This window comes from Lepidochelys kempii, chromosome 2 (genome assembly GCF_965140265.1).
Source record: "Lepidochelys kempii isolate rLepKem1 chromosome 2, rLepKem1.hap2, whole genome shotgun sequence".
NCBI classification, from domain to species: Eukaryota; Metazoa; Chordata; order Testudines; family Cheloniidae; genus Lepidochelys; species Lepidochelys kempii.
In genome coordinates, this window is record NC_133257.1 from 82,025,937 (window position 1) to 82,041,130 (window position 15,194).

General features: G+C 43.2%; 1 protein-coding gene across 1 annotated transcript in view; it reads left to right on the forward strand.

The window, feature by feature from the left end:
• The window catches only part of TMEM241 (transmembrane protein 241), a 202,576-nt gene that overhangs the window by 44,015 nt on the left and 143,367 nt on the right, over positions 1-15,194 (forward strand). The window contains 3 exon segments of the mRNA XM_073331400.1: positions 2,507-2,541; positions 4,280-4,349; positions 9,717-9,810. Coding sequence (XP_073187501.1) covers positions 2,507-2,541; positions 4,280-4,349; positions 9,717-9,810 — 199 coding nt within the window.

Genomic DNA, 15,194 nt, shown 5'->3' on the forward strand with positions numbered 1-15,194 from the left:
CCCTCCATGATGAGGAAGGGTTAAATACACCCCGACCTGACAAATGTTTGTCTAACTTGTGCTTAAAAACCTGAAATGATGGCAATTCCATAGGCTGAGCAAAGGCTGAATTTGTTGTTCTTAATCTATTGGATGTTTGTCTGTGAAACTGAAGTGCCAGACAACAGACAGTCTCTGACCAAGAGAAACCTAGGACATAGAAGGGGAGGGGTGTTTTCAGGTTTTGATTCAAGTGTGTTGACAGAAAAATGTGTAAAGCCTGTAGAGTGCTCACCCACGTTATAAGTGGCTTTAGGAAGAGTTGCTAGGCTTTCTCATTTATGAGCACAAAAAGCTGCACTGGATTTTTTTGCAATGATAAAAGGCAGCTTTGCAGGCATAAATTGCTTTTCTTGCTGACAAAACCGCCCCATAATCAGACAGAAAAGCATACAAGGTGCAGCCCAAAATAAAATGTGGGTTTGGGAAAATTGTGGCGATCTAGTGCCTCTACTCCTTCTTTTCCCTGTCCTAAATTGTCTTTTTGGGAAGCCCCAGCTTCCTTCAGGCAGTGCCACAAGATGCCTACCAATGCCCAGTTGAGAACATAAATGCAGTGCAGCTTACTGCAGTTTTAATCCACTGGCTTAGGCTGCCACTTTCCCCAGTAAGATTTTTGTTTTCTTTGGATCTGAGCCTGGGATGTCGAAGGGTTATCAGTTCCCCTTGCTTGCAGATGAAGTTTCTTACTGAGGCAAACATATACACATTTCCTACTCTCCACAATCTTGTCAGTAAAATATGTACAAAGTAAAAACGGGGACTGTAGCACAGCCATAGCTCTTGCCACTGTTGCTGCAGCTTCATTTGTACTTCCATTCCCTTGTTGTGTTTCATATTGAGTAACAAGCAACAGGCCGTCACTTCCTTTGCTATGTTTACCAGCAGAATTGATAAGGTCAGTAAATTTGTGGAATTGGGGTTTATTTCTGGGTATCTAGTTTGGAGGCAGCAGCAGAGAATTACATACTGTGTGTCCAGCAGTCTAGAAACGTTGACTTTTTAATGTCTTTGTGGCAAAACAGTGGTTTGTTAAAAATACAGATATTTAGACTTTGGACATTTTCCGCCAGGTTATATATACTTTAAGTACTTTGAAGAAAATGTTAAGCCTAAGCCACTTGACCATATCCTTTACATGTAATTTCCCCCTTTGCCTTGTGTGCTGCACTACTGGTTTCAGAGCCAGGACCCTCATCTCCACACCCTTTGGGACCTTAGTATCAACGTACGCCCTGCACCGGGTGGAAAAGCTCCATGCTTCATTGAACTCTAGTAAGACCCTGCTGCAGGCCCTGTCTTTGGCAGCCACAACTCCTTCTCATTTTGCAGGTCTCCATGGCTTTAGTGGTTGGGTTGGTACCTTGCAACTATCCTAGATCTGCCCTGGGACTGCAGGAGACCGTGGCAATTAATTGGTGGAAATTGTGATGCCTTCAGCATATCTTTTCACTTTCATAAATGCAGCGCCTACTAATGGTCAGTCAGGAAAAGGCATGGCCTGACCTCTGGCTGAACTGCTGCCCTCCATCTTTGTTGCTTTTCCTCCAGTGACCATCATGGACAGCTGAATTGTTCCAGTTTGGAAGCAGCTAGAACTTGGCTTTGGAAGCATAGCTTCTTTGAAGCCATACAGCCACAGAATGTTTGCACATGGTGAAGGACCAATAATTCTGTAGTCTTTTGTCCTTGGAGACGGGATATTAACTGAACAACAGGGTGCTTTTCAGGAGAGACATTAGTATTGACTGGGAGTCCCTTCACCCTTTAGTTTTGTGGTGTTGGCTCTGGTTAGGCCAGTCTTAGAAGTCTGGCTGGGGCCTCACAAATCTTAGTTGAAAGGCCACAAAACCTAGAACCGGCCCTGACTGATTTTATAATTTATATATGCATGAAAATGTTCATTGATAAATATTCTTTAAAATTCCCCTTCCAGTGTTGTGAGTGTGTTTGGAACTCAGCAGTAAATAGCTTTAGAAAAGAAAACTAAATGCTGTTCGTTCTGCTGAAGCCAGGAGTTTCACTAGTATGCTCTTTCTTTATACATGTTTTAACTGTAACATGAATACTTGTTCCCTTCATCTAAGTGACATTTCATCTAAGTGTGACACTCACAAATATGGGAACACAGTGCTTGCACAAACACACATGTGGAACTGGATGCTTAATTTGCGCATGCAGTTACCACAGTCATGCCCACAAATCATGTTTGCACACACAAGGTCAAAATTCACTCTTGTACAGAGAGCCAGCTCAAGGCTTATGCACTGTAGTCCCACCTAAGCTCCATTTTGATGACATAAGTGATACAGAGGCCTGTGCTGTCCCATTGCATAGGGGGAGAACGTCACTCATTAATGAACAGTTAGGTGCACTGTCCATTTGTGGGCAGTTTGTTTGTACCCTCCTTTGTTCATAACTTTTGTATTCAATTTGTAGTAAAGTTATATGTCTTTTCTTTTTTTAGCGTGGTGCTTTTGGCCTCTGTGTCCCATCCAGCAGGTAAAGTGAATAGAGAATGTGGTAACATTTATTTTTTTAGGGTTCTGGTTTGATTTTTTTTTTTTAATGTATGCAGTTTAAGAACAGACTCTACATCCTGGTGCAAAATCTTGAAGAGTCAACAAGAAAACCACATGAAATTTCTTGCACAAAGGCCATGACAAAAGAACCATAGTAAACTTGTGTCAGGCCCTCCCACAGGGCTGAATCCTGCACCACTAGGAGGTTTGCTACTGAATTAACTGGGAGTAGGATCAGGACCATCTAGGCCATGATACAATGTTCAGAGAGGCGAGGGGAAAGGAGCCTATCACTGTGATATCTATGCACTGATATTTAATTGCATCTAATGGACTCTCATAAGGACCTTACCTGTCCTTTTCAAAAGAGCAGCATGGGACCCTGATTAACAGATACTGCAGACTATAGCCTGCATTTTAGCTGACTGGGGGCTAGTCCCAAGGATTAGCTGGTAGACTGCTCCCTTGAGACCAAGGCCTACCAGCCAGCCTGGATGCTGGGTTTCCTTCCTCATGCTCTTCTCAATGCTAAATAGAGGTCTCACTCTGCTGCTTGCACATAGAGTAAGGGGATCTCTTTTTTCACTATTCACCTCTCCTCTCCATCACAGCCCATGGTGGGATTTAGTCCTTCACTGTGGCCAAAGGGCCAACAATAAGTAATAATTCAGGGAGGTGAGGTATATTAGAACAGGGAACATAAGAATGGCCATACTGGGTCAGACCAAAGGTCCACCTAGCCCAGTCTGTCTTCTGACAGTGGCCAATGCCAGATGCCCCAGAGGGAATGAACAGAACAAGTAATCATCAAGTGATCCATCCCCTGTCACCCATTTCCAGTTTCTGGCAAATTTGTGTTTTACTAGTCAAAGCAGTGATGGTGGAACCTGTCCATATTTCTTTATACAGAAGATTCAACCAGTCAGAAAGACAAAGGAAAAAGCATTTAAGAAATGAACAGGTACCGCTCTTCAGCTAGTGGGAGCTTTTGGTGCTTTATAAAGCCACTGTGCCTGCTGTGTCCTCCCATCAGGAATTATGAAAGAGAAATTCCCAGTGAAATAGGCACACATTTTAAAAACTGAAGGGAAACACTTAAAGAATTTGTAGAGCTTGGAGGTAAGAGAACTCCAGACACTAGGCACTCCTGAGAGCTCTATGGGTCAGACTTCCTGGAAATGCAAATATTCACCAGCCCTACTCTGCTCATATTTGGAAGAACGTTTTTAAACCTCCTGACTTGCTGTTTGTGACAGAGTTCAAATTCCAGAGAGGGAAGCAGCCAATACATGTAAATGTTTCCTGTTGCACAGCATGGAACTAAAAGAATTAACTGACTTCAGTGGAAACAAATTCACCCCTGGGGGCCCTCCAGTAGAACTAGCGAATGTGGTGCATGCCTGGCCATTGGAAACTGCAGTGTCAACACAATCATTTATGTGCCATTAGAAACGTATTAGCCAAGAATACTTTTACATTTTCTACAATCCCTTCCCCCTTTTTGAACAAAAGGCAGGAACCAGCTAGAACTGAGAAAGTCAGGAATGAATCATTAATAACACTATAAATGTGGAAATCTTAGTAATTTAAAGAGTCAGGCAGCTGTAAAGGAATGTTAAACTAATACTGTAATGACTATTTAATTGCTGTTCCCTACTTGTTTGTAACTATGGGTATTTTTGCCAGTTTTCCACTGAGCATATTCCTTTGTTCCTCAGGTGATCTCTTCAGTGCCTTGGACTTTCCATTTCTGTACTTCTACAGATTTCACAGCAGCTGCTGTGCCAGGTAACCTCTCCATACTGGGGTGTGTGAATGCTTTTAGAATAATTGGTTCTGTCAACATCCAACCCTGACTCTCAGTTAAACACTTGTAAAACCTGAGTTAGATACAATAGTCTCTCTTGGCACAAGCCAGTAAAGCTGCAGAGCATTGACTTCCTCTGAAATGCCATTGAGGGCCTGAGATTCAAATTTGCCAGGGGTTGTTTCATCAGAGGGGGAAGGGGCATAGGTATGTGCAGTTTGGCCATGAGTGTTCCTAGCCACCATTAAAATAGTTTTACATACTATAGCAAAGCTTTGATAGACCCCATAGCATTGTAGGACTGGAAGGGACCTTGAGAGGTCTTCTAGTCCAGTCCCCTGCACTCATGGCAGGACTATGTGTTATCTTAGCATCTCTCAAACGCTTCCCAAATTGGATTAGGCCTTGTAAAACTTGCTGTTTATGGTGATTACAAGGCATTAGTCTTCAGCACTATATTAGTATGCATGGATTTATTTGCCTGTACACCTTGTTACTTGGCAGAATGGGTTAGTCGTGTAAAAGGTGAAGGCTGTAACAATTTTGAGTAGCAAAAGTTCACAGCCTAGTAATGTTATCCTGTGAGAATTACATTATTTATTCTAGACCTCCTTACTCTGCTGAAACTTGCAGTCTTCTCTTAATCTTCTGCTCTTTGTCCACTAGATCCATTAATATTTTTAGGTTGAATTTCAACTTTCATGCTAAGTGGTTAAAAATAATTGTGATGTTTCTTGGGACTTTTCTTATTTTCTTTATTTGATCTTATTTACCTATTAAAAAGGTTGACATAATGTGAAAAATGATCACGATCCTAATGCTACAATTGATTTTCGTGGGGTGGGGGTAGAGAGAATGATCTCTTCCGAACTAACTCCTGTGTGTGGATGCTTGGTTCTGAACTAAAAGTGACTTTATTGTGAGAGAAGAAATTATTTTGTAATCAAGTCACTTTTATCCCAGAATATAGTGTTCACATGGAGTTATTCCACAATAGTTATGTGGTTTCTCATCCAGTAGACAAGACCCAGTTTCAAAGACTCTAGAGAATTGCAACTAGACCAGAGGAATAGTTGGGGAATATGGGCAGACCTCTCAATTGCTCTCTGGGTTCTCACTTTCATTTTTTTGAAAAGTAAGGCTATGTCTACACTGTACTTTTGTCATTAAAACTTTTGTTGCTCAGGGGTGTGAAGCGCCTCTCTTTCCCTGCCCCCCCCCCCAACAATATTTTTAACAACGAAAAGTGCCGGTTTGGCTAGCGCTTTGTCAGCGGGAGATGCTCTCCCAGCGATGAAGCTACCGCCCCTTGTTGGGGGTGGTTTGAGGGTATGTTTACGCTTGCAGAGTTTTTGTGCTGTAAGTTTCACTGGTGATAGGGAACCGGTGAAAGTAAAGCACTGGGTTGTGTACTTACTTCCTCAGGCATCATAGAGTGTTTACATTAGGAGCACTTCCATTGCCAACGAGAGCAGCGCTCTAGGGCAGCTATTCCATAGTGCAGCTCTCTCCATTTTGATGATGGGCCTTGTGGGAAGGTTGAGGGGGAGGAGGGGTGATTGTGGCGCATCCTGGGTCCCTGCACAGCCTCGTCTCCCCAAACACTGACCGGCTCCAGGAGCTCAGCATTGCTCCAAGCAGGGGATAGTTTGCTCCATGGAGCAGACATTGTTACCTGTCCAGATAAGTGAGCACTTGGCAAGAAAACAGAAAGGGGAGTTTCAAAGTTCCTGGGGAGGGATGGATGTCTGTTTACCTGGCAGCAGAAATGCAGGCTAGAGTGGTCACCTAGGCACTGTGGGATATCCCCTGGAGGCTAAAAGCTGTGTAAACAGGAAGAACCTGTTTTCACTTGCACATCACTGCAAAAGCATCACTGGTAAGAGCTGTATGCCTCTCATGGAGGTGCTTTCCTTTTTGAGGTGAAATTTCTGAGTTTCACTGCAAAAAGTCCTTGGTAAGTGTAGACGCTCCCATGGTTTCTGTGCAAAAAAGGGACTTTTTCCACTTTAAATGGCAAGTGTAGACATGCCCTTATTTTGTCGCTGGAACAGCTCTCCCCTGGCGACAAAGAGCAGCTACACTGTGTACTTTACAATGGTGCGGCTGTAGCGGCACAGCTGCACTGTTGTCAGGTGCGCAGTGTAGACACAACCTAAGTATAAAGCACTAGTGTGGACAGGCTCCGAGTGCTGGGATCCACAAGGGGCAGCACTTTGTTGTGCTGTCCCTGGAGCAGCCCAGCAGGGGGATCATGACTCGGGGAGTCACAATCTTCCTTCCTGCTGCTCCAGGGAGGGAGCGAACTGTGCTGGGTCTATAACTGATACAGTGTACACCCATGCCAGTGCAGCTGTACACTCTCCCACATATGTGCATGAGCACATTTGCTCTCTGTCATTCACCATGAGGGCACCTCCTCTTGGTTGCTCAGGGATTAGCTTGTTCCAGGTCGGGCACCCCATTCTGCTACTTGTTGCATACCCCACTGTCTCTCTCTCTCTCTCTGCGATTCAGGGTCCTCTCCCTTTGTGGCTTGTCCCCCCCGGAGGTATCATACAAACTGTCTCTGGCAGTCTTCTCGTTCACTACCCAGACGGTGCCCCTTCCCCCATGGTTGGTAGGGGAACCTAGGCCCATCCTTTACTCTGAGTTCCAATTCAGGGACCCTCTAATCAGAAGCCAAAGTCTGCACTGTTTAAACCTTATTCCCTTTTTCCCTATATCATCTCACCTAGGTTTATTCCCTTCCTTTCTCTCTAAGGTCCAGACGGTAGTTTCAGGCTCCCTGACTACAGCCCTTTCTGCTGCTAGCTTGCTGGCTTTATATGAGCCCTGCCTGTCCCTTCTTAGCTGGGCTCCATCATCATTCAGGGAATTACATAGGCCACCTAATTCCCCTCAGCTGTGGCCTATCTGGTTAATTGGCCCCTTCTCAGCCTCATTAGCTCCTTTAAGGCTAGTGTGAGGGTTAATACCCCATCACACTCTCCCATGCTGCTAGTGATGATGTCTTGCAACCCTTTATGCCCCTGGTCCATTGCACTAGCCAGGCCACAATTTGTTGCATAAATCTTTTTGAAGCAGTTCTTTGAATCCCTTCACTTCCCTGTCATTAGTTAACCCTAAATGGCTTTGTGAATTCTACAAAAGGTAGATTGTGCCAAACCAACCTGATCTCCTTCTTTGAGAAGGTAACAGATTTTTTAGACAAAGGAAACACAGTGGATCTAATTTACCTCGATTTCAGTAAGGCGTTTGGTATGGTTCCACATAAGGAATTATTAGCTAAATTGGAAAAGATGGGGATCAATATGAAAATTGAAAGGTGGATAAGGAACTGGTTAAAGGGTCATACTGAAAGGTGAACTGTCAGGCTGGAAGGAGGTTACTAGTGGAGTTCCTCAGGGATTGGTTTTGGGACCAATCTTATTTAATCTTTTTATTACTGACCTTGGCACAAAAAGTAGGAATGCGCTAATAAAGTTTGTGGGTGACACAAAGCTGGGAGGTATTTCCAATACAGAGAAGGATCAGGATATCATACAAGAAGATCTGGATGACCTTGTAAACTGGAGTAATAGGATGAAATTTAATAGTGAAAAGTGCAAGGTCATGCATTTAGGGATTAATTACAAGAATTTTTGTTATAAACTGGGGATGCATAACTTGGAAGTAACAGAGGAGGAGAAGGACCTCTGAGTATTGGTTGATCACAGGATGACTATGAGCCGCCAATGTGATATGGCTGTGAAAAATGCTAATGCAGTCTTGGGATGTATCAGGCGAGGTATTTCCAGTAGAGATAAGGAGATGTTAGTACCACCATACAAGGCACTGGTGAGACCTCATCTGGAATACTGTGTGCAGTTCTGGACTCCCATATTTAAGAAGGATGAATTCAAACTGGAACAGGTACAGAGAAGGGCTACTAGGATGATCTGAAGAATGGAAAATCTGTCTTATGAAAGGAGACTCAAAGAGTTCGGCTTGTTGAGCCTAACCAAAAGAAGACTGAGGGGAGATATGATTGCTCTCAATAAATATATCAGAGGGATAAATACCGGAGAGGGAGAGGAATTGTTTAGGCTCAGTACCAGTGTGGACACAAGAACAAATGGATGTAAACTGGCCATCAGGAAGTTTAGACTTGAAATTAGATGAAAGTTTCGAACCATCAGAGGAGTGACGTTCTGGAATAGCTTTCCAAGGGGAGCAGTGGAGGCAAAAGACATATCTGGCTTCAAGACTAGACTAAGCTTGATAAGTTTATGGAGGGGATGATATGATGGGATAGCCTAATGTTGGCAATTAATTGATCTTTGTCTGTTAACGGTAAATATGCCCAATGGCCTGTGATGGTACGCTAGATAGGGTGGGATGTGAGTTACTACAGAGAATTGTTTCCTGGGTGTCTGGCTCATGAGTCTTGCCCACATGCTTCGGGTTTAGCTGATTGCCATATTCGGGGTCGGGAAGGAATTTTCCTCCAGGGCAGATTGGCAGAGGCCCTGGGGTTTTTTTGCCTTCCTCTGTAGTATGGGGCACGGGTCACTTGCTGGAGGATTCTCTGCACCTTGAAGTCTTTAAACCATGATTTGAGGACTTCAGTAGCTCAGACATAGGTCAGGGGTTTGTTACAGAAGTGGGTGGGTGAGATTCTGTGGCCTGCATTGTGCAGGAGGTCAGACTAGACAATCATAATGGTCCCTTCTGACCTTAAATTCTATGATTCTATGAATTCACCTCATCTGTCAGTTAAGAGCATCAGGATGTCTTATTCCACAACACTACAGATTTATTAATTTATTTTTATCTACCATAATTGAAGATACATTTGACATTTTAATTTGAATTTTATGTCTTTAGGAAGATTAAGCAACATGGCAATATTAGAAACTGAAATTCTCCAGTGGTTGTTTCAGCTCAAGCAATCACAGAAGTTGGACTGAGTGAGAATATGGGCCAAATATATATGTCTGGCTCCCACTGAAATCTTGAATGATTTGAATTAGAGCCATTGGAACATCAGAATTTGACTTCACGTTTCCAGTCACCTGTAGAGCATGGATTATGCCAGTGCATTTTGGCACCCATTAAAGACCAAGTATGAGCTCATAAAATGTTCTTACTTATACTGCAGCCCCTGACTGGAAAAAAAACCAGGGTCTTTTGGACATAAAATAAGTTCTTTGTCTCCCAAATCACCTACTCCAGTTCTTGATCAACACTACCTGTTTGTTTAGTTTTGTAATAGGAAAAGAGATACCAAGAAACCTGTAAGATTCTGGCTAATAGAAGCTGAGAGAATTCTCTTTAATAATGGAAGCTTTTTCAACCCTTTACAGTGGACTGTTGGGATTCTTTCTGATGTTGCACACAGTGAAGCTAAAAAGCATCACATCCTCTTGGCAATATGCAGCCTGGAGTTTCCTTGCAAAGGTAAGGGAGAGACCATCAGCTGAACTTGGAGGATCTCTATTTCCCGTGGGTAAACTGTGAGCTAGTTGACCCTCCATATCCCTGTTCTTCCCCCAGCCATTCTAATTAGACACGAGGTGCATCTGTCTATTTCATCCCGCACATAGCAGAGTTGAGGCAGCCCGTATCAGTCACCTGTGACTACCCCCAAAATAATGGGCCATACCAACTGAGAATCTGACCTACTGGCTCCAAGCACTGCAATTAGATACAAGAAATGCCACTTGTGGAAAGTGAGATACTGCTGCTGAGAACGACATTGGTGTCTGCCAGCAATTGTTTCCCGTGTTGTCTCTTCCTTTCCGGAAGCACTGGTTTTCAGAACCACAAAGCCAAAACCTGGACCCATAGAAGCCAATGTCACAACTCCCTTTGGCTTCTATGGGGGCAGAATTTGGCCCACTGTCATCTGATGGCAACCGTATCAAGGGCTATTTTGACAATGAACTGAAAGAGTGGTGGGTGAACAAGGGGTTTTAAATAAACCAACTATCCTGTTTTCTTTGTGCCGATTGATGCTATCTGTCCCCTTCTGAGGGGGATGTGTTTTCTTGCTCAGAGCTATTCTAGACCCAGATGAACCAGTCTTACTTTTTATGCAACAGCAGTAAGGCTCCACAGGGGCACAACAAGGTTCCAGTAACCTCCATATTACCCCCCATCCAGAAAAGGGGGAAGTGTCCACATAATGTCCGAGTAGCGCAATGCTTTTTGCCAAGAGAGGGAGCTACACTATGACATCCCCGTGAAAATGAACAAAACTCCATTCTCTGCTGCGCTGAAGAACAATGTCTGATTAATTGCAAGTTTATTTATACCACATGAAATGTACAGGAAAAGATTACAAAATGACCCTTCCCTGGGTGACTGTTGCAATAAAGTTAATTAAAAAAAACCAAAACCTGAAATGGGTGATTCTTGCATTGAGTAGCTAATGGCTTAACTGTTAAACTATCCACAGTATATAAAGTCAGAAGAGCTGGTCTGACTCCCATTTCCTATATGTAAATTACCCAGTTTAATCATTACCATGTGTGATACTCTGAAGCCTCAACTCCCCTGAGCAGTTTGTCCTCAAGTTTTTCCCACTAAAATGAATGAAACTGCTTTTTTAATGGATTTGTATTATACATTTGTTTACAAATTGCAATAAAATGACTCCTCAGTCTTTGTTCTGGAGGCTGTGGGAAAGGAGTGTCACTGTTTTTGTATTAAATATTTCTGAAGTCTGTCTCAGTAAAACTCTGCTAGTCCCATGGCATTTCTTGTTGGCTTGAATTTCTCCTAGGAGCTCTAGGAAGAGTCTGGCTGTGGAGGTTTTAGTGCCTTAACCTTCTTGTTGTTCTTTGGTAGCAAGTCAATTGATTTAAAGCTTGCTGTTGAAATATTATGTATTTGGCAGAGGTGCATGCTACATGGGAATAGCGAACCCTGTTAGTTAATATTGTGCATAAGGAGAACAGGTTCTACGTGTAGTGTTTTTGAAGTATCAAAAGATAGGAGGATGAGCAGTAGTGGGAGATGTTATTGTAAAGCAGACGTGAGCCTTCCGCAGCTGAAATGGGTCAGAGCCTCAAAATCTGTATTGGGATCAAAGCTTTCCCAAAGTTCAGGGATGTTTAGATTTGGGGGCTTTGTTCAGAGCCAGCTCTAGATGTAGCCTTCACAAAATATGGTCATGCTATTGTTGTCAAAGGAGTTTCACCAACTTACGCTAGCTAAAGATATAGCCCTAAACTTTCATGGTCATTTAGTCAACGTTTGTTTTCTTGAAATCAGCCCATAAAGGTTAAGTTTGTTTGCATTAAAGTTTTTTTTATCCAAAACAAAATAACTATTTAAAGGAGAAAATGAGTTTTCTTACCTTTTTGTAACCTTTATTGCAATGTCTATACTGTTGCTCAATAGTCATTTATATGCCTGGTCCTGAATATAAAGAGGACGCAGGTACGTGTGGAATGTCCAGCTCCAATTAATAATGATACAACTGGTACATTGCATTTCTGTAGTGCCTTTCATCCAAGAGTCTCAAAGCACATTACCAGCATGGTATTAAGCCTCACAGTACCCTTCTGAGGTATGTAAGCAATACATACAGACCACTGCTGAAGTGCAGACACCTCTAGGGTGCAACTCAGCAGCTGCTTAACAAAATATAGAAATATTACCCAACAGTTTTGGGAGAGGAAGAAGAAGAAAAGACTATTTTATACCAATAGTTCTGTGAGGGGCGAGGGGTGGATAGTCAGAATATAATTACTTGAACTGGAATTTAGCCAGACCAGTGGAGTTAATACACCAAGTCTTATAAAATTGTCATGGGATATGTCATGACCACAAGAGCTCAGGACTCTGGTTTGATGTTTCATCTGAAGGATGGCTCCTATGGCATCGTACTGCCATCCAACACTGTGCAGGACATTGGTTTAACTATCGACTCATTTGGAAGAGAGAGACCTACCGAATCACCAGCACCACTTCCCGTGGCAGCTAGGTGTCCTTTGGAGGTCATCCAACCTTGGCCAGCACGTGAGGATTGAGTGGATCACAGCACAAGATACCATAGCGGCAGATTCAGATTAGCCTTACCTAACATTGTAAAATGTATTTTAGCCACACTTTTAATATTCTTTTAAAAATGACAGAGAAAAGGAAAGAAAGTTAATGTAAATAGGAAATAATAGAAACTATTTAAAACTAGACACACAAAATGAGGGAGATGTGGCCATGGTTGTAAGTTTTCCCTTCCCCCTCCACTGGATCTCAGCAGCAGCAGCAGCATTATATTCCCACACGAGCATTTTTCTTGGACTGAGTTGTGCCCCAAGTCATCTCCTTAAACTCTCAGACTGACTGGAGTTTTCACCAGCAGTTGGAAAGAAGCAGCAGTTCAGGCCAGAATGTGTTTGTCTTGAGAATTAGCCAAGAAAGGAGAGTGCTGTAGTCCTCTGATAGCAGCCCAGGCCCCGAAAGAGGTTCAGAGAATCAAGAATCTGTTTTCCATTTGGATGCTTTGTACCTATGTGACTGGTGATACATTTCTTCTTAAGCATTGATGTACCAATATACCATCCATGATCCCTAAAGAGTCCTGCTTTACAGATACAGTGAGATGTTCTTTATGCAATCTACGTATCTGGTCTCCTTGTCTATTTATTTTCATTCAGTTCAAAACTGGACTAGGGGCATAACTTGATTTTTAATATACTTTGACTGTCTGCAGCAACTTAGTCACCACAGGAGGTTCTTCGGTCTGGAACAACTGTTCAAGAGAGAAGGTGGGCGAGGTCATATCTTTTATTGGATCAACTTCTGTTGGTGAAAGAGAAAAGCTTTTGAGCAGAGCTCTTCTTCAGGTCTGGCCCAGAAGTCAGTCTAATAAAAGACATTACTTCACTCACCTTGTCTCTCTACTATCCTGGGACCAACGTGGCTACAACCACACTGTAACAACTGTTGACAGTTCTGGTGTTGACGCATTGCTGAGTACCTCAGGATCAGTCTGCATGTACACTCTGTGGTATTCATACTGATAAATGCACTCTGCACATTCAGTGTAAAAGCAAATACTGTGTGTATTAGTCATAGCTGTATAGACACGTGAGAAACATTGAGAAGCGTCCATAAAAACAAAAACTACCTTTAAGATGTACAAAGATGGAATCCTTTGTCTCTGTTTTGGATTGATTTACCCCCAGAAGAACAAGAATTTGAAGATATGTTGAGACTGCATGTTTTAATTCACAAAATATGTTCGTATCATGGGTCATATATTGGAATGAAAAACCAGAGTCACTCGTATACACAAACTGAAACATCTGGTGAGAACTCTAATGAGCTCTAATAGTGCTGTCAGTGAGGTTTATTTAGATTAGGGCTGTTAATCTGTATTGAGAGATTAAACATGTTGGGGTCTCTAGGAATTAGGCGACAGCCGCAGTTGAAATTGTTGAGTTAGGAGGAATAATGTCATTGCTTCTCAGTGCTATATTTGATCAATGCTCTGAGTTTATGGGAATGTAAGCATGTCAGATTATATACAGCTATCTGATTAATATTTTGGTCAACTGTTGTATGTTTGGCCTCTACCCAGAAGGTCCCAACTGAATTAGTCTATTGCGAAGAGGAGGATGGGGAATAGATTTTGGATGCTTCCTTTTCTTTCTCCTTCCTCCCAAGGATAAAAAAATGAATATAATCTAATTGAAGTCAAACTGCATTGGCTCTTCTACTGGCTTCTTGTACTCTGACTGCGAAGAGTTACTGTAATCTCATTTGAAGATTGTAATTGCCTTCTCTGTCTCCCCAGATCCCAACTCTACAGGCTGCAGTGTATGCAGACTGCTGCTGTTAGCTATTTCACACACAAAAGAAGCACAATCCTATCACCCCTGTCATCGGACAGCTGCACTAGCTCCTTATTCATTATTACTGGATATATTTGCCCCAGGTTACCTCATGGGCCTTGTCTCTTTCTACGCCCTTCCCCAATCCCTCTTATGGCTCATACTGGCTGCCAGACATGGCTTTAGTACTTTTGTGGGGCTTCTGGAACAATATCTTGCTTTTCTCACCTCAAATATAACTGACTCCAGCCTGGTGTGATCATAGCACTGTGCACAGAGCCGGCCTAAAGCGTTTGGAGAGGGTTAGTGAGCTGGTTCTTTAGGATGCACCCCAAAATGTATAACTTTGCTTTGTACGTGTGTGTTTTATGCCCTTACAGACTCGCGCTGAGGAAGTGTAGCACAAATCCATGTTCTTTTCAGCTCCAGAAAATGGATGATATCTGTTTACATTTGAAGGCTATCTACAAACAGTAGGATGACCATATGTCCCGTTTTGGCTCGGACGGTCCCTTTTTTTAAGCCCTGTCCTGGGCGTCCTGACTTTTTTGGCAAAATTGGGCATTTGTGCAATTGTCTTGCTGACTTGATCAGTTGACAAGAGTAAATGGGACAAATGCCCACTTTTGTCAGACAGGTGGGGTGCAGTAAGGAGGAATGTGCGAGGGGGTGAGTGGAGATGCCAGCCTTGCACAGGGCGGGGTGGCAGAGCTCAGGTGGGGGACAGGCAGGGCTCAGGCAAGTGGCTTGGGCCAACTTTCATAGTATATCAGGGTTGGAAGGGACCTCAGGAGGTCATCTAGTCCAACCCCCTGCTCAAAGCAGGACCAATCCCGCAATTTTTGCCCCAGATCCCTAAATAGCCCCCTATAGCCCCCCTCAAGGATTGAACTCACAACCCTGGGTTTAGCAGGCCAATGCTCAAACCACTGAGCTATCCTCCAGGGGGTGGGGCAGGGGAGGGCTCGGGCCAGCCCTGTGCAGTGTTCCATTTTCCCT